Source organism: Ailuropoda melanoleuca, chromosome 3 (assembly GCF_002007445.2).
Source record: "Ailuropoda melanoleuca isolate Jingjing chromosome 3, ASM200744v2, whole genome shotgun sequence".
Classification (NCBI taxonomy): Eukaryota; Metazoa; Chordata; class Mammalia; order Carnivora; family Ursidae; genus Ailuropoda; species Ailuropoda melanoleuca.
In genome coordinates this window covers 141,213,245-141,236,475 of record NC_048220.1, presented here as the reverse complement: position 1 = coordinate 141,236,475, position 23,231 = coordinate 141,213,245, and the positions used below count along the sequence as shown (strand labels likewise).

At 43.0% G+C, this 23,231-nt stretch overlaps 1 protein-coding gene across 1 annotated transcript in view; it reads right to left on the bottom strand.

Annotated features, from left to right (window-relative positions):
* The window catches only part of LOC109491323 (A disintegrin and metalloproteinase with thrombospondin motifs 1-like), a 135,076-nt gene that overhangs the window by 25,432 nt on the left and 86,413 nt on the right, over nucleotides 1-23,231 (bottom strand). Inside the window, exons 6-7 of the mRNA XM_034655697.1 lie at nucleotides 18,972-19,220; nucleotides 18,682-18,791 (exon numbers count right to left, since the gene is read on the bottom strand). Coding sequence (XP_034511588.1) covers nucleotides 18,682-18,791; nucleotides 18,972-19,220 — 359 coding nt within the window. The remainder of the gene's footprint in view (nucleotides 1-18,681; nucleotides 18,792-18,971; nucleotides 19,221-23,231) is intronic.

Genomic DNA, 23,231 nt, shown 5'->3' with positions numbered 1-23,231 from the left:
TCCTACTCTGTATTCCTCCTAGAGATACGGTTTTAGATTCTGATTTGTCCAAGAAACTTCTTCACTGTCTCATGAGTTCCTAGGTCCCTCCGGGGATTTCTATGTTCAGAAAACCAGTTGTTAGAGCCTCTGTCTAGAACAAGTGTCTGCTTCCATATCAGGATCTACTGAAGACAGTTCCTCTATATCCACAATTCTAATTTGTATCAATGGTTATTTTTTTCTCTTTGAAACTGATTTCATAAGAATTTTGTTTAAAAGCATCAGTGATACTGTTGTAATGCAGAATCACTGTATAGCTGCTAGAGATTTCACTTCCATTATGCTGAACTGTTTGTGTAGTTCTAGAACCCAGGGCAACCCCAAATCAGCCAGAAATCCCTCTTCACTCTGTTGTAGAGTTGTTCAGACATCTGTGGCTTGATCAGCAATACTGCTGTTGGGGTGCAGTAGGGCACAGGGGGCCCTGGAGCTAGGCCCAGCTACCCTTCAACCACCTATTTGCTGCATAGACCCGAGCAAGCCACTCACATCCCTGGTTCTCAATTTTATCACCGGCGCTAGGAAGGAGACTCTTAACTCACAAGCCTGTTGTGAAAAGCATTTGAAATGAAAAGGATTCAGGACTTTGAGTCGGTGCTCAACCCATGCAAGTTTTCATAGCCTACAAATACATTTAGCAGAACTCAATTGGGAGAAGCCTTCCTTCACTTACTAAGTGCTCCTTCCATTTCCAGTTCTGTAAAACCTTGTTAGTTGCGTGATTTCCTCACACTTGCTCTAGTTAGTCTTAACTCTCATGACTTCTCTATCATTCCTAGTTTTAAAAATTAACAAGTGATTTTGGCAGGCACCTGCCCACAGGCATCTCCTTCTCAGGATCACCAAGGAGGTCCCGGATTGAGGGGTAAGAGGTCCACGCGAGGGACATGAGGCAAGGGACAATAAAGTCATGCTTCCATTGAGGCAGTGAGATCCCATGCAGAGCCACTCTCTCAAGTGCCGTAGAGTCCAATAAACAGTCCAACGCCCCTGAGACCAGGGAGGTCCAAAAGGCTGTAGTGGCACAAAAGGTGCAACTGATAAGCATCTACTATCTCATTTAATCCTTACAAAAACCCTAAAGGGGAGGTAGCACTTTGCTGGGAATTATTAATTTCTTTACCCTGAATTTTTAAAACAAAGGACCAGCCCATAGTGTCAAAGGTCTTCAACAATCAACAAGTGATAATTACATAGCAAGCTGTTTCCTTTGTTCGCCATTTAAGAGAATAATATTTTTGCTTCATATGCTATAAATTGGTGACTGGGTTTCTTTTTTTAGTCCAGACATATCCCCTTCCTATAAGAATTAGAATCTCTGTAAACAAAATCTGAGTTACTGAACTTCAAGAAGTTTACCATTAAATAAATTAGTCTTCTATATAGTGTTAGGTCTTATGGTAAAGTTGGATATATCTGGAACTCAAAAAAGAAAAAAAAAGTCAAAAAAGACCTCTACTTGTCAATCAGGAGTCATTAAAATCTGCCATGAAACCCAGGAATGTTGTTCATTAACCTTGGATTTTAATTCTGCTCTGACCCTAATTGTCCTGATTCTGGGAGGTGAAAGGTCACTGTGGCTGGAAGGAAATGGAAGGTAAGAGAGGAAACCCATTGCTGCTGAAAGCCCAACAGAAAAGGCAGAGATGGAAACCTACAGAGAGGACAAACAAGACCTCAGGAAGCATAAGCACATGCTGGGTCAGTCGCTACAGGGACGAAGACTCAGACATTGAAACAAGACTCGCTGGTTTTCTGCATGATGAGTCACAGAGCTAACATGGAAACATATTCTGTACAGACTGCTTTTGAAAACCGTAAATGTAGAGTGTATTTTGAGTTACTTTTATTTAAATGACATGTTTAAAGGTGGTGATGTGGGGTTAAAAGTGAACGCCCAAATTTAACCTGTTCCACGGGGTACAAAAGTAACACATCCTCCACAGACAAAACCAAAGTTTATACAAACTCTTCCTGGAGTTTCAGATATGTAAGAAGGAATTTCTTTTTTTTTCCCCTAAATATTTATTTATTTATTTATTTGAGAGAGAGAGAACATGAGAGCAAGTGGGGGGAGGGGCAGAGGGAGAGAATCCTTGAGTAGACTCCCTGCTGAGTGTGGAGCCCCACACAGGGCTTGATCCCAGAACCTGAAATCACAACCTGAGCTGAAACCAAGAGTCCAATGCTCAGCCAGCTGAGCCACCCAGGTGCCCCTATAAGAGGGAATTTCCATACATCATGCAAATTCTCATAATTTGTTTTTCGTTTTCTAAAACCTCTCAACAAACCTGGAGAGGTAATAAGTAAAGGCACTGTTGTAAGTGGCCTGATGGCATTTGATGTCTTGTGTTTAAAGTGCACTGTACCAGGGCTAGAAAATGAACAAGTGATACACTGAGAACTGTGGGCTATAGGGCATCATACAGGACCTGTAACCCCAGCAATGAAAGGCCACAGGTGCCTTGTTCTCTCTCCAGCATTTTACATAGACCAACTCCAGCCCCTACATGCACCTTGCAGGACCAGTGAACAGAGCACACAGTCTGATCATTCGTGATGAATTGGTCTGCTGCTCTAATAAAAGGGCTATAAAGACAGAGGGGAGAAAAACTATGAAGAACCCATGAAGGAAATGCCACATATCCTTGAATAGAGCCGTGTAGTTGCTGTAGGCCCACATTACTGCCAGATGGGTAGTTACTCAAGGAGAAAGTCAGTAAAGAAGGAAAAGTTACACCAGCCAAGAAGGAATTTAGAAAGCCTAGATGTGGCTTCACTTACCAGCATCCCCTTCAAACAGAAAACTAAAAGGCAACTGACAGAATGGTAAAAGATATTTGCAAATGACATATCAGATAAAGGGTTAGTATCCAAAATCCATAAAGAACTTATCAAACTCAACACCCAAAAAACAAATAATCTAGTTAAGAAATGGGCAGAAGAGTGACTAGACACTTTTCCAAAGAAGACATCCAGATGGCCAACAGACACATGAAAAGATGCTCAACATCACTCATCATCAGGGAAATGCAGATCAAAACCACAATGAGATACCACCTCACACCTGTCAGAATGGCTAAAATTAACAACACAGGAAACAACAGATGCTGGCGAGGATGTAGAGAAAGGGGAATCCTCTTGAATTGTTGGTGGGAATGCAAGCTGGTGCAGTCACTCTGGAAAACAGTATGGAGGTTCCTCAAAAAGTTAAAAATAGAGCAAGTACACTACTAAGTATTTATCCAAAGGATAAAAAATGCTGATTTGAAGGGGCATATGCACCCCAATGTTTATAACAGCATTATCTACAATAGCTAAAATATGGAAAGAGGCCAAATGTCCATCAACTGATGAATGGATAAAGAAGAGGTGAGATCTATCTATCTATCTATCTATCTATCTATCTATCATCTATCTATCTATCTATCATCTATCTATCTATGATGGAATATTACTCAGCCTTCAAAAAGAATGAAATCTTGCCATTTGCAATGACATGGATGGAACTAGAAGGTGTTATGCTAAGTAAGAGAAAGACAAATACCATATGATTTCACTCATATGAGGAATTTAAGAAACAAAACATATGAGCATAGGGGAAGGGAATGAAAAATAAATAGATAAAAACAGAGAAGGAGGCAAACCATAGGAGACTCTTAACTATAGAGAACAAACAGGGTTGCTGGAGGGGAGGTAGGTGTGTGGGGGGTTAATGGGGTGACGGGCATTCAGGAGGGCACTTGGCGTGATGAGCAGTGGGTGATGAATCACTGCATTCTGCTCCTGAAACCAGGGCTGCACTGTATGTTAACTCACTGGAACTGAAATATTAAAAAATAACAAAACAAAACAAAACTCACCTTTTGACTATTATAAGAGTTAAACTTCTGAAATTTGGGGTTATATCTATTACAGTACTAACAGAATCCTGTGTAACAGAGATTTGCACTTAGAGCCTAATTTTCGGTGTACACTCTACTAACGGGACTTGAAGCCCCTCTGAGCAGAAAAGAGAAGATTCCCAGCGGAGAAGCTGGGAATCCAGGTGGGAGGTCATCCAGGTTTTCTGGAATTACAACTAGCCCGGAGACTTGAAGCTCGAAACATGTGTTTTTCTATCTCAGTTTTGGTCATCATCAAGAAGCAGTGGGATTTCTGTAAGAAAACTCCATTTTCTCCTTTTCTTCTTTTCTTTTATCCTGCTGCATTCTGAGTAATGCAAGGGGATCTGAAGGCGAGGTTTGGAGGCAGAGAGCTGGGATTCATAAATTCACTACTAACAGGAAATGAATTGTGGCCAAAATGATAGGGAGATGCACGGTTTCCGTTTCACAGGGTGCGTCTGCATCAAAGATACATATTTCCATCACGATGCACATAGATTGTTGGTGTGAATGTAACATGGTACAGTTTCTGAAAATATAAAAATAAAATGAAAAATACTATTTCTGAGACATACCTGTTTTTCTGGAGTTCTTCCAGGAATAAATTAAAGTGTCAAGCTTTTATGATTTCAGTCTCTTATGATTCATTTATGCAGGTAATTCTCCTTAATTAAATGACACCTGCGGGCCAGGCCGCATTCTTAGAGAAGCATCAGTGCTTGGCATCCTTTCTACCCTGCAAGCATGTGCTCTTGGCTCAGGAAGCCCCCAGCCCCACCGCCCAGTGCAGATGGCAGAGGTGAGGGAGGGGAAGGGGGGAAAGGGGAAGGGGCTGGGTAGGTCTGGGGAGGAGGCCAGCTAGGTGCAGGGTTCCCAGCAGCTTCAGGACTTGATGGTGAGGTGGGTTTTCTGCCCTCTGTGGGCTGCACACCTGCCCCAGAGGGTCCTGGGGGTGGGGGGACTAGCAGCCAATCACAAAAGGCCCAGGAGCTGTGGTGGGAGAAATAAACACAACCAGATCAGTCCATTTGGATGGAATACAAAGTGAGTATGAAATGGCCACCTCTCACGCCCCTGATGCTATGCTCACTTCTGTGTTGGTCCCATTCCAGCTTCCACAATAGGGGCTTCGGGACCTGCCCTTAAATGCGATGCCCTTCTTTAGCCCAAACAAAACCAGCGAGAGCCGAACCTAACGGAAATATGCATTTTTTCTGTACATGATGTAAACGCCTACTTTGAAATTGCTACTGCTAACCTGACCGCATAAAGCAGCGATGGCAATCCTTTTGCAGGTCAAGCATGCGTTCATGGAATAGACTTTCTCAGATCAAAAAGCAGCATTTTGCAAGACTCTGGTTATTCTGGATGCTTCGGTTAGATGCTGGTGTGCCTCCCCGTCTCCAAAAATGACAACTCTATCTTCCAGCTTGTTCATCGGCAAACCCTGCAGTCATTCTGGTACACCAGAATTTTCTCAGCCCCTGTATTCAATCTGTTATCCAATCCTGTTCCTGCCACCTTCCAAATAGACCCCGCACTGACCCCTTATCCTCTTCACCACAACTACTCTGGTCCAAGGCACCAGCACCTCTCACCTGGCTTATTGCAAGAGCCTTTTAGGAACTGCTGTTGTCTGTGCTTTAGGCCTACCTTCCTAGTTGATTCTCAACAAAACCGGAAACTGTTAAGTTTAAGGCAATGTTTCTCCTCTGACCAATCTCCTACATCGGTTTCTGCCTCATTCAGGGTAAAGCCAAAGTCCTTCAAATGGCCCCTAAAGCCCTGTCCTATGGGGATCCCTGAATCTTTGGGCACTCATCTCCTCCTGCTCTCCCTCCTGCTCAGGCCACTGACCTCTGCTGTCCACAGCACTCTCCAGGCTCCCGGCCTGGGGTCCTGGCCTGGTTGCTGACCGTGGCCGCAGGACTCTTTCCCTAGTCAGCCACACGGCTGTGGCCAGCCGCACAGGGACCCTCTCGAGCCACGTGCTCTGCTTTATCTTTCCTTCGGACTTGCCCAACACCTTACATGTTCCATATTGAAGGTTTTCGTCGTCGTCTCTTCGGAGGCAAGTAAGGATTGTGGCAGTTGGGTTCACTGCTCTCTATTCCAGTGCCCGGGGCCTGGCACACAATGGGCACTGAGAAAGTCTATTCCATGAACGCACGCTTGACCTGCAAAAGGATTGCCATCGCTGCTTTATGCGGTCAGGTTAGCAGTAGCAATTTCAAAGTAGGCGTTTACATCATGTACAGAAAAAAATGCATATTTCCGTTAGGTTCGGCTCTCGCTGGTTTTGTTTCATAGTGAGGGGAGGAGAGGGTACAGGAGTGAGCTCATTTTCTCTCAGTGTCCTATGAACCACGACATGCTACTGTAGTCGGCTTCAGTCAGTCTTCTGGAAAATGGTATGAAGTTCGAAACATTAGGTGAGATATTTTTGGGCTGTTGGTTTTTTTCCATCACTGGGTGGTTTTGTTTTGCTTTGTCTTTAATTTAATTTAATCAGCCCAATAGTCATCAGCCATCAGCTATTGCCACAGGCACCGTGGGGTCCTGCGGAGACGGGACAATGGGGGATGCTGGGGCCACTAACATGCTGAAATGGTAAATTGCTGGCATGCTTCACACAAAGGCTGTGTTGTCTCTGATCAATAACATTCTGATTAGGGAAGAAGTTTTGGCAGCCAGCCTCCCTAGGGAGGAGGAGGCCGACACAGCAAATGATTATTTTTCCTGGTAGAATTACCTATGAGTAAATCTGCCTCCCCATTTCTTAGTAAACTGTCTATGACAGGTGGGTCATGAGGTGGAAGAGAGATATGTGATTAAATGGTTTTTCCAGCAACATCAAATTACTACATTGTTAGATTATCAAAGCCCAGCTTGGTCCAGGAGGCCTCTTCTTTCAAATGTATATGCTGTTAGTACATTAGCATGAATTATTTATCAGGATCATTATGAAATACTTTGGGCCCAATGGATTGAAAGTGAAGGTAAGTGAGAGAGAGAGAGTTCCAAGACCAAGAGATGGAGACTCCCAAACCCAAAAGTACAGAGCAGAGGGGGGGCGCTGTCCACCCTTGAAACTGAGAAAGGGAAGCCCTTAGACCAGAGAAGAGGTTGCTTTATCCAAGAGCAATGTCCCAGGAAATTTTCCCTGCTCTCTCTCAATGCTAGTTTCAGAAAGTAGAAAGCCTCAGACCTCGATGGTCCTGATTCATGAGTGCTCTCAGGAGTCATTCCACTGCTGTTTGCACAAGGAGTGAAAAATCAAACCCACTCGACCTGCTGGTCCTGTGTGGAAACCCAGGTGGACGTCAGAGTTTCCAGCCTGACGCCGGCTCCAGGGACGCGCCCACGGGGCTCCTGCTCACGGTGGCAGCAGAGATGGCTACCGCGTAGCGTGTGTGAGACACACCAACACTGAGCAGGCTGCACACGATGTCCCCGGGCACATGTGTCCCCGCACGCGGTGGCGTTCTGCTCCGCGACCGAGACGAGTGAGAGAGACAGGCATGGAATGGTGTCTGTGTTCTAGGAACGCAGAGTACCGGTCTGCGTCCCAAGGTCACCATTTCCAGATAACCCCAAAGGGGAACAGTTGAAAGCAGTTGTAATATGTTCAAACCCTGTGAATATTCACCTTGAAAAATAGAGAGGAGTTCCTATTATTATTGCCTTCTAAAAATATATGGATGGCATCTGAGGTCTGGACCTAGAGATTGAACACTTCCCCCACTAAAATAAAAATAGAGTTTTAACTTAAAAAATCTAAAAAAAAAATGTAATGTGGAATACCTGAAGACTTCTGTTTTTTTGTTTGTTTGTTTGTTTTTATAAAAATGTATAATTTGTTGCCTCTCTCTTAGGGTTCCATGAATGTGCTAACATACTCCCTAACACCTAATTATTTATTATTTTTTTTTTCACAAAGAGCAAAAAAAAGCTTCACTTATTATTTTTTTTTCTAGAAAAGAATGTTGTTACAATATTGTTCAAAAAGTGTTTGGTAACTCTAGTAGAGATGTACAGATTTCTGTTACAAATGAAAGTGAACGGAAGCATTAACTATTAGTATTCAGCTCTAAGTATTTTTCTACCCCCGACCCTTATTCAGAGGTTCCTAGACTGTTTGACCTAATTCCCAGTAATTTTCCACTGGGGCAGAAACCTCTATGGGAAAACAGTAGAGGTCACACTCTTACACCCCCTTCCCTGGAGGACGTCCACTGCAGCTCCCGGAACCTTTGTTATCCCTGGAAAGTAAGTCTTAAAGTCCTTGCAGTCTTTGGTACTGGTTTCTCTGTCTACAAATGGCAGCCACTAATTTTAATCAGGGTTTGACAGGCGGCGTTTTGCAATTCCGATCTGCCTATCTCTGCACGCCCCCGCCCCGGGCTCTGAGAACTTTATCACCATCAAGCATCAGCAGAGTCCCTTACATAGCATTTTCCCTTTCATTGTAAGTGGTGCTCCTTCATCACAGCCTTATTTGTCTGGTTTATTTACCTGGCTCCCGCTCAAGAGACTTCTAGCTCTGGCAATTTTTCAGGCTCAACACATCCTGCATCAGCCATCAGGATGAATATCCAAAGGACTGGTTCTGCCCCAGAAGAGAGCAGCTGGGGGCAACAGAAAGGTACAGGAAATCTCAGCTTTCCAGGACACAGGTCAGACTAGCCAGTTCCAAGGTTAGTAATTATACAAGGACAAGATAAAGAAGGATACCCACGACCCCCCTTCCCGCCCCCCTCAAGTGGTCACAGAGATAAGCAGCAGACTTCCCTAGTCACCCTAAAACCACACATGACCTCAGGCTGGGCAAGACACCTACAGATAAGGCCAGCCTTGCCTCTGTTGATTTGAGGGATCTAGGAAGGTCACTGCAGCAGAAACAATGAACTCCCTATCCAGTGTCTTTCTACACTTCTTTCATGGTCACAGGGCCCTGAATTTGTTTAGCACAATGGTATACTCGGCTAAAAGATTGCAAAATCTCTAGCCCTCCTTGATACTGATTTTCTAGCCAGTGATTTATTTTGGTGAGATATGAATATACTAAAAATGGGCACATAAATCTGTTTAAAGCCTTTTTGTACTTCCTCCCTTCCTCTTTGCTTGGAACACAGTAGATGGCTAGAGCTCCAGCAGCCATGTTGGACCCCGAGGTAAACCTGAGAATGTCAGCCTCTGGCTTAGAATGTCAAACAGAAAACAGAAGGAGCTTGGGCTCCTTTTTGTCTAGAAGATAGCAAAACCATTCTGGACCTTCTACTTTTATAATTTTTTTACATGAGAGTAAATACATTGTTTTTATTTTTTGTCTATGCAGCCAGCAAAAAAAAAAAAAAAAAAAAATCTTAAATGATACAGTCTCCCATGAGAGATACTCAGTCCCAATACGCATACACACATATATTCACATAGGCACACACATACATGCCACACCCACACGTAGATGGGACACCCCCCCCACACACACAGGTTTTATGTCAGCAATGATTACTCATGACTACATCTGTGGGTATAAGTCTGGGATGGATGACTTGCTAAGTTTCTGTTTTCGTGGTGTATAACTAATTCTATCACAAAGTGGACAATTCTATAGAGTAGAATATAAAGAGAAGATATTCTAAAAATGGGGAAAGAGAAACCACAGGTGAAGGAGATGAGAATATCTGGAAAAATCAGAATCTTAAACTGTATGTGGTCTATGATTAAGCAATAACTAAATCATGCATATTTATATTAATCAAATTTGGAGGAGAACAAAGAATGAAAATGACTGTGGGTTCATGGTTGAATATTTAAATGTTAATTTTCAGTGTTTTTTTTTTAAACATTGAACTAATAGAAATAAATCATATTTAACAAATGAGAATGGGCATGTTAGTTCTGTTCCTTATCCAAGGGTTGGCCAGTTGCCGTTATCGTAAACATGCCATCTATGTCATTAACTAATATTTGATCAAAAGACTAAACTCCATTACTGTAACCATACGCACTTCAGCTACTTGTCTCTCTGGGAAACACCAGGTATATTTTGTTAGTGCTGCAAAGATTGGAATGGATTTTCTTTGGCAAAATTAGTGGTGTTAGAGATATAGTGATTGGCTTGGTATTTCAGAGACACAATCACTATCCTTGCAAGAACAGGATATAAGCATCCTGTGAACACTTCACCCCATATCCTTCAGAAAGGCACCCAAAGCCTGACTCTGAAACCATCTCGTGTTCACCCACTAACAGAGAATACTAGTTGCTTGAAGATGATTATATGTATAACTGGATCTGCCTCTAGAATGTCTTGTCTGCCCCAAGAGAAGAATTTGTACCAGGTGTGGAGGCATACCTAAATGTACAGAGAACTGGGTGTTTACTGAGCTTACATAACAGGATACATGACTATTCTGGACATGCTTACTAAAATAAACATCTTGTACGTATTCCTATATGTAGCACAACTCAGTACATCAAATGCTTTCACTCCCAATATCAAGGTCATGTGGAAGAAGATTGATAGACCTTGCCAATCTCTAACTGTGGGTGGCTACATATTTATCAAGAATATCCAAAATCCCCTGGGAGTGGCTGTTTAATCATTTTGTGAAGAAACCAAAGAAACCAAGAAGCTGTTTTTTGAAAAGGTCTATTAAACTCATAAACCTCTAGCCAAATAGTAAAATAAAGAAAGACACACATGATGAGAGGTCATTAACACAAATCTCATGGATTAAAAGAAAAATAAAAGAGTACTATGAATAACTGTATGCCAACAAATTTGATATTTTAGACTAAATGAACTAAATTCTTAAAAGGCATAAATTGCCAAAACATAAACAACAAAAAATAGATAACCTGAGTAGCCCATATTTATGAAACAAATTGAACCAATAATTAATAACATTCTAAAATAGAGACCACCAGGCTCAGATGGTCTAACTGGTGGATTCTACCAAACATATAAGGAAAAAATGATACTAATTCTCCACAATTTCTTATAGATCATCCCAATACCAAAAACAGATAAAGACATGACAGAAAGGAAACTAGAGTCCAATATCTTTTATGAACATAGATGCAAAAATCCTCAACACAAGATTGCCAAATTGAAACCAACAATTTCTAAAGTAAATTATATACCATGACCAAGTGGGATTTATTCCAGGTCTGAAAGACTGGCTCAGCATTCAAAAACCAATCAATATAATCCACCATATCAGCAGGATAAAGAATAAAAATCATCTGATCATATACATTGATGCAGAAAAATCATTTGACAAAATACAACATCCAATCATAATAAAAAATCTTAGGAAACCAGAAATAGTTGGAAACTTTCTCAACCTAATACACAACATATATAAAATATCTAAAACTAATATCTTACTTAATGGTGAGGGACTAGATACTGCCCATATAGCATAGGGAACCAAGAAATGATGTCCCATCTGATGACTCCTATTCAACATAATACTGGACATCCTGGCTAGATCAATAATACAAGTAAAAGAAATCATATGTATAAAAATTGACAGAGAGGAAATAAAAGCATCTTTATACACAGATGACATAATAGTTTATGTGTAAAACCAAAATAAACTGCAAAGCCCAAAGCACAACAACAAAAAAACCTTCTGGAACTATACGTAAGATAGCAAGGTTGCAGAATAAAAGATTAATACAAAAAAGTCAGTTCTGGGGTGTCTGGGTGGTTCAGTCAGTTAAGCACTCAACTCTTGGTTTCAACTCAGGTCATGTTCTCAGGGTTGTGAGATCCAGCCCCATGTCTGGCTCGGCACTCAATGGGGAGTCTGCTTAAAGATTCTCTCCCTCTGCCCCTCCCCCCACTTGCGTGTGCTTATGCTAGTTCTCTTTCTTTCTCAAATAAATAAATAAATCTAAAAAAAGAGTCAGTTGCATTCCTAAATACCAGTAATAAACAATCATAATTTGAAACTAAAATAATTATTATTAAAAATAGCATGAAAAAATGAAATACTTAGGCAAATTTGTAAGAAAAGATGTATGGGATCTGTAGGGAGAAACTACAAAACATGAAGAAATCAAAGAAGATCTAAACAAATGGAGAAATATTCACTGATTATGGATTGGGGTGCTAAATATTAAGATGTCAATTCTTCCCAACTTGATCTATAGATCCAAAGTAACCTTAGTATCCTATTCTGTACATATCAACAAACTGAATCTAAAGTTTATATTAAAAAAACCCGAAGATCTAGACTAGCCAACACAATACCGAAAAAAAACAAAGTTGAAAGACTCACACTACCTGATTTGAAGGCTCACTATGAATTACAGTAATCAAGTCAGTGTGGTATTATGGAAGAATAGGCACATAAGTCAATGGAACAGAATTGTGAGCCCAGATGACAAATGTTTTCAACTGATCTTTGACAATGGCACAAACACCAGTTTATGGAGAACTTTTCAACAAATAGTGCTGGAACAACTGGATTCCCATAGGCAAACAAACAAAAGAAACCCAGAATTAAAATCAGACCTTTTATAAAAATTACCTCAGGGACGCCTGGGTGTCTCAGTCAGTTAAGCATCTGCCTTAGGCTCGGGTCATGATCCCAGGGTCCTGGGATCAGGTCCCACATTAGGATTCTTGCTCAATGGGGAGCCTGCTTCTCCCTCTGCCTGCCACTTCCCTGCTTGTGCGCTTTCTCTCTCTATGATAAAAAATAAAATCTTTTAAAAAAATTACCTCAAAATGAAACATATATTTAAATGTAAAACATAAAACTGAAAAATTTTGAGAAGAAAACAAAAGACGAAAATCTCTGTGTCTTTGGGTTTAGTAATAAGGCTTTGAGAAAGGGTATTGACCTAAGTAACTGAAAATAAGTGGAGTCTGTAAGACTAAAGGCAAAAGGAGAATACATAAGCACTGTACTCTAGTTGAGACTGTTTCCCCCAAGGGGTGTGGGTTAACACTTCCGAAGCCAGTGTATGTGTCAGCTGAAATTAACAAATAAGTAGGTGGTAGATAGTGAGAGCCAGGATTTCCACCATTGGGAGAGAGAGTTTACTAGTAAGAAAAGGGAGAAGGGTAGAATAATCTATATGGTAAAGATTAGAGATGCAGATGTCAGTATGAACACACGTTTAGCTTTTTATTGCTATGTGTATATACGCCAGTTAGTATATACACATATATTTCTGCACCCTGCCAGCTGCGAGAGCCCAAAATCAATAATTCCAGTAGTGAAGAGCAAAACCAGGTCTTTTTTTTTTTTTAATATTTTATTTATTTATTTGGCAGAGAAAGACAGCCAGCGAGAGAGGGAACACAAGAAGGGGGAGTGGGAGAGGAAGAAGCAGGCTCCCAGCAGAGGAGCCTGATGTGGGGCTCGATCCCAGAACGCCGGGATCACGCCCTGAACCGAAGGCAGATGCTTAAAGACTGAGCCACCCAGGCGCCCCCAGGTCTTTGTTTCTAACACCATTCTCCAGTAAAAGGAACCTTGACTCCTTGGAGAAATGAATGATTCTAGAACCGGGGCAGGAAATATACAAGATGAGCCTGGAACATCTTGTAAGACTAGAAAGTATGAAGGGCTCAAATACATGTAAATAAATGAAGACCCACCCACAAGGATGACAGTATGCCAAAGGGACACAGGAGCCAAGTGAAAGGGCTTCCAATGACCAAAGCTGGAACAATTTGAGCAACAAAATAAATAAATAAATGAATTAGTATTTGATTATAACCCTAAAAATAAGGTCTTGTATCCTAAATCACTTTTTGTCCTCAGATCTCCAAGGATGTTCTGTAAAAATGTATCTTCCACCCAATCCTGATGAGGATTAATTCAGAAGTGATTTCCAATGAAGTTACATGAAGCCTGCTAATGGGCTTTTTGATCATGTAAAGCAGATAAAGTATATCTTGAACAACATAAAACCAATGAGAACAGACTTTCTACCTTTAGAGGTATAAAGCATCCCCTCTGACCTTCAAGTTCTTAGAAAGCATTAGAAGAACACCTACTATGCACAAGGCGCCAGAGAGAGAAGTGAACAGGACTGCCAAGAATGTGCCCTGCAGGTTATTACATTTAATGGGTAACAGGATAGTGAGTGACCTAGGTGCAGGGCAACTGCGGAAGGACCTCTCTGTGGAGGTGATCTATAAATTATACCTTAATATGAGGTCAGACAGAGAGAATCTGAAAGAAGTATGTTCCAGGCAGATGGAAAAGTAAGCGTGTTTGATGAGCAGAAGAAGAAGCGGGTCAATAGAATGAGTAGAGGATTGAGACACTGCAATTGGCCGGAGGTGACAAATTATGCAGGCCCTTGTTGGCCACAGTGAGGAACTGAATTTTATTCTAACTAGAATCAGGAGTCTTCAAAAGAATTAAGGAGTAGGTGGGGTCTGTGCTTTGCAATGATAGTTCCCGTCATAGCAAGCCCTGAAAGACGCTTATGTAACTGCGTCTTGATTTCCATGAATTCAAACCATGAGGTCAAGATTCCTTGACTCCCCATGATTTCTTAGGCTAAGTATTTCCACTACTATTTGCCGTCTCCAATCTCCATCCTTCTTCATTTAAGATGATCTTTGTAACCATAAGTGCCCACAACCATAGGAAGGAAATAACTGGATTAAAGCCTCCCATTACTACTACCTCCAATGATCATAAGGGTCTCTTAGCTGGAAGCTCAGCATAGGACATGCGGGACAAGACGGTTCACCTACTCAGGACTTGCTTTATTTGTTTATTCGCTTGTTTGTTTTTTATTTATTTTTATTATTTGTAAGAATTAATTGTTTCAGGGATTTTGTCACCATCTGTGCTAATTCTTATAAAAGGCATCAAATTAATATTTAACAAAAATATGAAATTTGAGCAGATTAAATAATCATGACAGATCAGGTATTCTAGAATACAACAGACACTGCTTTTAATTTAGGTCAGACTTTTGTACATTTGCCCCTTTCCTCTCTAACATGTTTCCCAGGATATTCATCTCTGATGATGAAATCAAGTCCATTTAACTATATGGAGGTTATGGAGTTTTAAAATTATTTCATTCTGTCTTGTTCAAATTGTTTGCAGTCTTGTAAACAGAAGACATGGCTGCAATCACAGGACTGATTCTGGCAAAGATGGTGCATTATGCCATGCTCTATCGGGGTTGTCCGTCTATGCTCTGCAGAGAAGTTAGAGACCCACGTAGGTGTGCGTGGCTGTCAAACCTGGAGTAACTGAATGTGATAACCTCAGGTAGGTTATTTCTCCACGGGCACGTTCCATTATCTGGGGTTTAGTCTTTCCCCATAGAAGGGGAGAGGACGGGATTTTAAAGCTCTTATGGGGAGACCTTGAATAGCTTCACCCAAAAGGAATGCCCAGGAAAGGAAAGATAAGAGGATAATTAAAGCCAAGTGGAAATGAAGCTGACTGGGCATCTGAGCTGGGGAAAGCCAGGGGATTTCAGAAATCTGAGTCCCCAGGAGCCACGAGTGGCTAGAAAGTGGCAGCACTGAAGCCAACCATGGCTCATAAAACTAGAGGTTTCTTATCTACAGGACAGGGAGATGCAGTTTTAGTTAACAGGTCCAAAGCCTAGGAGAGAAGTATACATAATCATAAAAACAAAACAAAGAGCGAGTAACACGAGAGTAATCAGCCTATTGCTACCCGTTTACAGGCAGTTTGTGGGAAGAGAGACGTCACGCATTCCATCATTTTCGTAGTCAGGATTGTTTGGTATCAGATCAAACATGACGTCAGATCTGCCCACCTAGAGAATCTCATGAACACTACCCCATGAGCATTATATTCAGGGTCTGCACACTGACTTTGGGGAGGTCCCATAGTTCATGCACATGACTAGGATTAATTATTGACATTACTCATAATAAATAAAGCTAAACCTCACACAAGATGTTAGTTCTAGAGGGACCAAGAGTCCCCGCACACAATGGACTGCGGTTCTGGATCAGTCGCCCCCAAACTTGAGAGAGCATCCAAACTGCCTGTCGGGCTGGTCAAACCATGGGTTGCTGGTTTCCACACCAAGGGTCCTGAATCGGAAGATGGGTCTGGAGAATTTGTGTTTCTCACATGTTCCACGTGAGGCTGAGTGACTGGTCCCAGGGTCACGCCCTGATTGCCCCTGTTTTTAATACCCCAGAGATCATATACCATGTTGAAAGCAGGATAAACCGAAGTGCCTGATAACAAAAGTATTTACTATTTGATATATTTCAAGTCAATTTTTATCTCCTTCATTGGATTCTAACATACTTGAGATGGTTGGTATTTGGCTTGTTTGGTACGTAAATGATTCAGAGTCTCAAGGTGTGAAACCAGTGACATGGAAAAATAACCACAAAAATGAGGGCCTCCAACCACAGGCAGTTCTTATGTTACCTAAAATGTCCGTTTAAGTTTAGGAACAATTTACAATGGGAGATTACAATTCTTCAATCACACTATGATTTCCATTATCTATTTTCATTATCCTCCATGCTGGACTTCTGATCTATAGAACAGAGAGCTAGTAAATTGGTGTTATTTTAAGCCATCGAATTTATGTTGATTTTTTACACAACAGAAAAGTAAGGCAGCACAACTAAAGGACTCCTTCCTGAAGCCAAGGCCAACTCTTATGGACAGAAAACATTTTTAGATGACTTTACACAGTTTGCAAATTTCAAGAAAAGAGCATGAAGTTTCTTGCGGAGATACACTTTTTTTTTTTTTTTAAGATTGTGAGAATATAGGGGGATCGTTTTTCACCATGATCCTTTTCATAAGAAACTGCAAAAATGCAGATTACTTGATTCAAAAATCTCTTAACAAGCCACATCATAATCTAGATTAGAGGCTGCTCCCTCCACTGTTAACGTAAATGGGTGGTTAATACCATAATTCGCTAGGATGTAAAAAATATCTCAAGGCTTGTGCTAAAACGGAACCATTTCTTGACCAAGATGCCACAGCCACCATACATATTTTATGAGGCACATTGGAAACAATGTCCCAAAAGCAGAAGTTAAATGCTGCAAGGCCAGGGGGGCAGGCATTTTGCTAACAGATGCAGAGGGAGACGAGGTTTCTTTCTCCTCCCACCGAATACGAAAGAGATAGCTTCTTGGCCAAGTGGATCCATGGAGAGGCAACCTGGAAAAAGAGGCTGACAGAGATGGCGAAGGAAAAAGAAACCAGGGAGAGGTAGGGAGAGACCAGAACTGCTCCCGAGTGGGAAAGAAAGGATGGAGCAGGTTTTCTAGGTAGAGCTGCTTGGAGCTCACTGTCGGCACTGCTAAATGCATGGACCCCAAACTCTGTTACTTTATTGTTCTTCACATAACCCAGGGGCTTCCCAAATATGTGCTGGGTTGAGACTGAAGACTGGGAGTGAAGGGGAGCAGGAAGAAAGAGAGATCTGCAGAATGAGCGAGAGATGAGGGAGAGCCTTATTTTAGTTGAGTTTCATTTGCATGTGGTGCTGCTGGTTGACTGCCACCATGACTCTGGCTAATTTTTTCTTTGTAAAAAAAAAGAAAAAATCTTTCAATTCACCTGACACCTGAAATCTCAGAATTTATCATATTTTATAGTCTAAGATTTGTGGAGTCAGAGGGATAACACATTAACCAATGAGCTCATTCCCTGAGATGATTGTATCTGTCTTAAGCTCTCTTGGCTCAGTGCCGTCAAAGGAGTAAGATGTCACCTTCCATGAGGAAGTCCCCTGGGACCTCAGGGACCGCGGCAGAAATTAGAGGTGAAGGGATGGTCAGGATCAACTCCAAGCCTAATTTCAGACTGTTGTCTTGGCCATGACTCTGAGGACTGGGATGCTTAACCAGAGGACGAGCTAAGGGACCAGCTCTGAAGGCAAACACCGAACCAGCTGCACATGCATTGCTGCTTTGTGCCCTACGTGAATCTCGCAGAGGACTTCACAGAGCCTCCCCCAGAGAGGGCTCTGCCTTCTACCCTCACAGAACAGCGTACTGAGGTTAACCCTTCCAAGGTGAGAGAATTGCTTCTTACAATAAGGGTGCGCTCCAAGGGTGCAGTCGCTCATTAACCTGCTAATTCAGAGGAGTAAACCACAGAGCACTTAAGAAAAGGGGCACATAAGGGCACATAATTAAGAAATTAAACAACAATGACTATTAGCACTTGTAACCTAAAGATGCCACAAGGGATACATAATCTCCTTTATAGGCTACATTTTAGGGAAGGTGTGGAAGTCTAAGGAAGCCCGACTTTTAAAGAACAAATTTAATTGCCTAATAAAGATACTGAAGGGAAAAATGTAAAATTGAAGCAAATAAATTATTTTCCCATGAAAACAGAGTCAAATGTCTACTGAAGTTATTATAATTATATAACTGAAGCACTTAGGACTTCTCCCAGTGCAACTGCATTACCAACTGTCCAAACAACCCTGTCTGAAATGTGGAGTCTTTTGCAAACAAATCCTTTGAAAAAGGATACAATGCATTTACTTACAAATGACAATAACCCTTAGACAAAGGAATCCACAATTAGCAACTTAGTCGTCATTACAGGTTGCTTTAGGGAATACAATAATTTTCATCTCCTTTTTCATGATTTACTCTCCTTTAGAGGGTAGTTCCATATTTTCTAGTAATATTGACAGAGATTATTGACAGAGACATAATTTTTAAAATAATTAATAGAATTCCAGCAAGCAAGCTTAACTCTAAATCCTGAATTAATGTCACCTCGATTTGACACCCTGATGTTGTCACTGTTTGGTAACAGACGGATGAAGATGCTGGTTTTCAGAGGCTGCTGGTGGTGGTGTTTTCCTGAGAGATCCACGGGGTGAGACCTGAAATTGGAGAAGGAATCAGAGAAGATGCTGTGCTTTTCTCCTGATGAATCCTCGCCCTGTCCGCCTGGGTCACCCAGCCCATCTGGGGTCCTCTAAGGGAGATGCTTCTCTCCCCTGCCATGGTCAGCTTTCTCACTGGATATCTGAGTCTGCCCACGGATACCCTGTACAGCTTACCCAACAATGACCTCTGGACACAGAACAGAGAGGTATGTCTGCCCCTCTGCAGGCTGGGAGAGCTCAGTGGAGCCTGGTGTGTGTTCTCCTGGGACTGCAGGGTGCTGTAGTCTGTAGGCTGTTACTCCAGACAAGGTAGCCCCTCGGATAAAGGGCTGGCATCCAGAGGGAGGGTATGGGGGAGCAGGTGCCTTCTCCTGGAAGTTGTGGGAAGTCCTCTGAGATGCTTGAAAAATACCACCCTGAATCCTGGAACAGAAAGGAGTGGGGGTGTGCAGTTGGGGGCCCCTCAGCTCACAGGAGGGGCCCCCTGTGAGAGGTTATGGGGAAAAAAATCTTTAGCAAATAGACTTTAATTTCTTCCTTCGTTTGTGGCAATGTAACCCTCCTTTCCCAATGAGATCAAACTGACACCCTATGTGGTTCGGCCACATCCCTGGCCACCTCCTCCAAGGACGATGTTTCAGAAAGTTCAGGATCATAATGAGGGCGATGTCGTCCATGGGCTGCACGCAGTGCTGTGTTGGAGGGGTCCCCCTGGGCACCGGGGAGCTGGCCATGTGCATCCCTTTGTGTGCAACTCCGGGTTTAGCGACATCACGTTGGCAGCTTGCAAGCGAGTACGGTAGGAGTATTTACATGGGGAAATAGGCAAGCATCGCACCTCACCCCATCTGCCTCTGTCTCGCTGTTTTTCTTTTTCTTTTTTTATTCTTCTGGAGAGCCAGTTTACAACTGCCGAGGGCATGTCTGCACCTTCTCGTGCATCATGGAGAAGTCGGTGGCTCTCAGGAAAGGAGGGTTTGAGTGGGATTCAGAAAAGACAACTAAAGAGCAGAGACAAAGTGAATAGCTTGAGAACAGCTGGGAGACAGACAGTGTGGATGGAGGGGGAGAGGGTCCTTCAGGGGAAAAGGGAAATGCCGCACAGTGAGATGAACACCATTAAGGCAGAGATGGGAGGGAAGGGCTTCAGGGCAAAGAACCCAGTGGGGCTATGTGCTTGGTGGATTGAGGGAAGTAAGGATAAGCTAGTGCAGGACAGAAAAGCCACCCAACAGGAGGTGTTTTCTTTCATACAGATTACACTCAAAAGAGCTATCAACATTTATTGATCATCTATTATATGCCAAGTACTCTGCTGTATGTTGGGAATACAATGGTAGAAAGGGAGGTACAATCCCTGCTTTCCTAAAACCAACCATTGGGTGGGGGGAGAAGTTAATAAAATATTTAACTATAAGTGATTCAACAATTACAAGGAAATAATATGTCCTCATGAAACACCCAGCAACTTCCTGACCCAACACATCGCCATTTTCCTCCAGAGCAGAGAGAGCTTGTAGATGGGGTCATGTAGTGGGGACCCAAGAGAAGGAGCCAAGAGAATCTTCCAGGGAGCACGGCTTAGCCGTGCTGTGTCTCTTTGGCAAGTTATGTTTTCAATCTCCAGGTCCTATTCTTAAACACAGGTCTAACAATATCTACTTTGCACAACCATTGTGAAAATAAGTCCGTGGGAATTGGCCTGTGTGTTCCTGAAATAGGTTAGTGACTCAATAAATTGCTAGCTTAGAACAATTCTCCCCCATCATGCCAGTGTCCGGGAAGCCTTTGCGGACAAAGACAGGGCAGGGGAGGATGAAAACGGTATCAGATCTAGGGACTATCTGCTCAGAGCATTGCAGCCAACATTGAAGCCTGGTCCAGGTAAAAGGCCTTGAGCTTTAATTAACATGTTATTTCGGGAAGGACTTCTTGAAGATTGGGACACACTGCTTATTTTCTGTTGGTTAACACTGGCAAGAGGAAAATGGGTATTTATTTTCCCAAATGATTTTAGAGCTGAGCCTGATACGTCTTTGGAGAATTTTCCAGATTACAACACAAAGTATAAGACCTTACTTAAGGTCTTTAGCATCCACTCCTGGATGTGCTGACTGTGCCAGGAGCAGCTCACTGACCTGAGTGAATGCTTTATTAAAACTGTCCCCAACCACCTTGTTGGAGGAAATCGTGCCTAAGGAAGCATGGTTTTATACGCTTTCTTATGAACTCATGAAAGGAACAAAGGATGATATATGGGACACAAATAAAAAAAAATGATGAGAAAAAGTACATGAGTCAAGTCTCACTTTAAGGAAACTGTGAAGAGGTAAGAGTTAGAACATAGAAAATTCTATTTTTTCCCTATTGATGTGGCTTTTCTGTTGCTATGCAATGCTTCCTTCTTAACACCTTCATAGCTATCTACACTAAGTTTTTAAAAAACATGATCTTTTAAAATCTTTTTGTAACCCTCAGACCCCAGTGGTTACTGTGGAGGACTGGTGTGGAAAGGCAGTGAGAACTCCCAGATGAGCCCCAGCTACACTCAGACGAGACTTTGTGAAGTCCTTCAAAACAGTTTCGTACATCTACGTGCATGCAATTTTGTCTCAAAATCCATAACATGTTGTCCATACTGTGGTTTTATTTTTGCTGAACATTGTGCCAAGAACATTGGCACATTATTAAATGTTCTCTGAATATTCCCCAAAGCAGACAAATCAAGTTCTCCTATGACTACCTAGTCATCAGGCCCCACCTTTCTCAAGACCTACAAAACTATAAGACTAACCAATGGGCTGGGGTCTGGCCAGTTCCTGAGTCAGCCTGGCCAGAGCTGGCAGAACGCCAGAGATTCTACTGCCCACATTGGGAAGGCTCTGGAAATCTCCAGGCTACCCTACATGTGGGACTCAGGGTGGTCCTGAAGAGAGTGCTGTGTCCCCACGGGGCCACTGAGCTGCACCTTCCCTCTTATCCATCTTCCAATTCACCCACTTGACCCATGAAGGTCCTGCTGTGATTTCCTGATTTCATTCACCCCTGTGGGTGAAGCAGCCCATGCTAACTGGCACCCACTCACTGTCATGCTCAGCTCTTGGTGGTCCTGCCCCCGGGCTTCAGATCTGGATTCCTGAACCCACCCCTCCCTGGGGCACTATGCTGCTGTATGTCTCTGGACATCTCCCTGTGGGCACTCTGCAGCTGGTCGATTCCATCCCTGTCTTTTCTTATCAGGCACCTGTTGTTGGACCCACAATAACTCCTCCCACATCCACCTTCTCTGCCAGCTCATGTTGCCGGGTCCCTGCGATCTCAGAGGAAGCCCACACAGGTCAGGGCATAGGACTCAGTCACTAAAAGCAAGGATCTAAAAAGGTCCCTGAAGGAGTCAGGGCAGCTGCACCATCATGGGGAGCCAGGGTGGAGGGCGGAAGGAGTTACCTCTTTTGATGGGCTGCTCCTTTGCAGAGGCAGGCAGGGCTATAGGGAGAAACATCATAGGAGGCTACCCTCACCTCCACCTGCCCTCCCCAGGACCTGCCCCTGCATTCTCCCACAGCCACTAAGTGTCTCAGCAGGGCCTCAACAGGGACGGTGCTTTTGGGAGCCCCTGGGCGGATTGAGTGCTCAGCCAGGAACAAAGGAAGATGAGTGGTGTCAAGTCAGGCCACCACCACCAAGCACAAAGGATGTACGGGTGACTAGGGTCTGTGGCTGAGTCTCTCTGTGCAAGGGCACTGGCTGGATGGCCTGCTTGACTGGCCTTCCACCCTTGGCAAGAAAACACCGTTCACTGTGATCCATCCCAACCTGCACACGACCTAGCCTGGGGGCATGTCCTCCCTCCGCTCGAGATGGGGAAAATTTCTACTGACAAGGGGACAAGATATTCTTCCAGCAGCACCAGTGGGTGAGTCAAGAAGGCCAGGTGGGAAGTCGGAGGTGACAGGAAAGGAATGGGGAGCCGAGCAGCTTGGCTGGAACCAGGAGGCTCTGGGGCTGGAGTAGTCATTGTGCCGGCACCCCCCCCCCAAAAAAAAAAAGACCCACATGCCCCACAAATAAACTTCGATGTTGTTCTGTTTGAATGGGAAGCCGCTAACGTCTACGATGAGCAGGGGTTCTGGCTCTCTTGAAATATCTTTGCAGGGAGGAAGGACTGGTGACAGAAACATCAGTCAGGAGGCCATAGCAATGTCTGAGGGAGATGTAATAAAGACTTAAGACACGGTAGTGGCAACGGGAGATGATGATGAAAATAAATTTCTTTTCGAAAGAGGAATTTAAAATTGTATCTTCTCAATGAAGCCACTCCTCTGCGGCCGAAATCCAGTCTCGCCGCCTCCAGTCGGGCAGGCTGAGCACGGCGCTCAGTAATGAATGGCTCCCCTAAAGTCGTGGGACACAGCGGTCCTGCCCAGAGCTTCT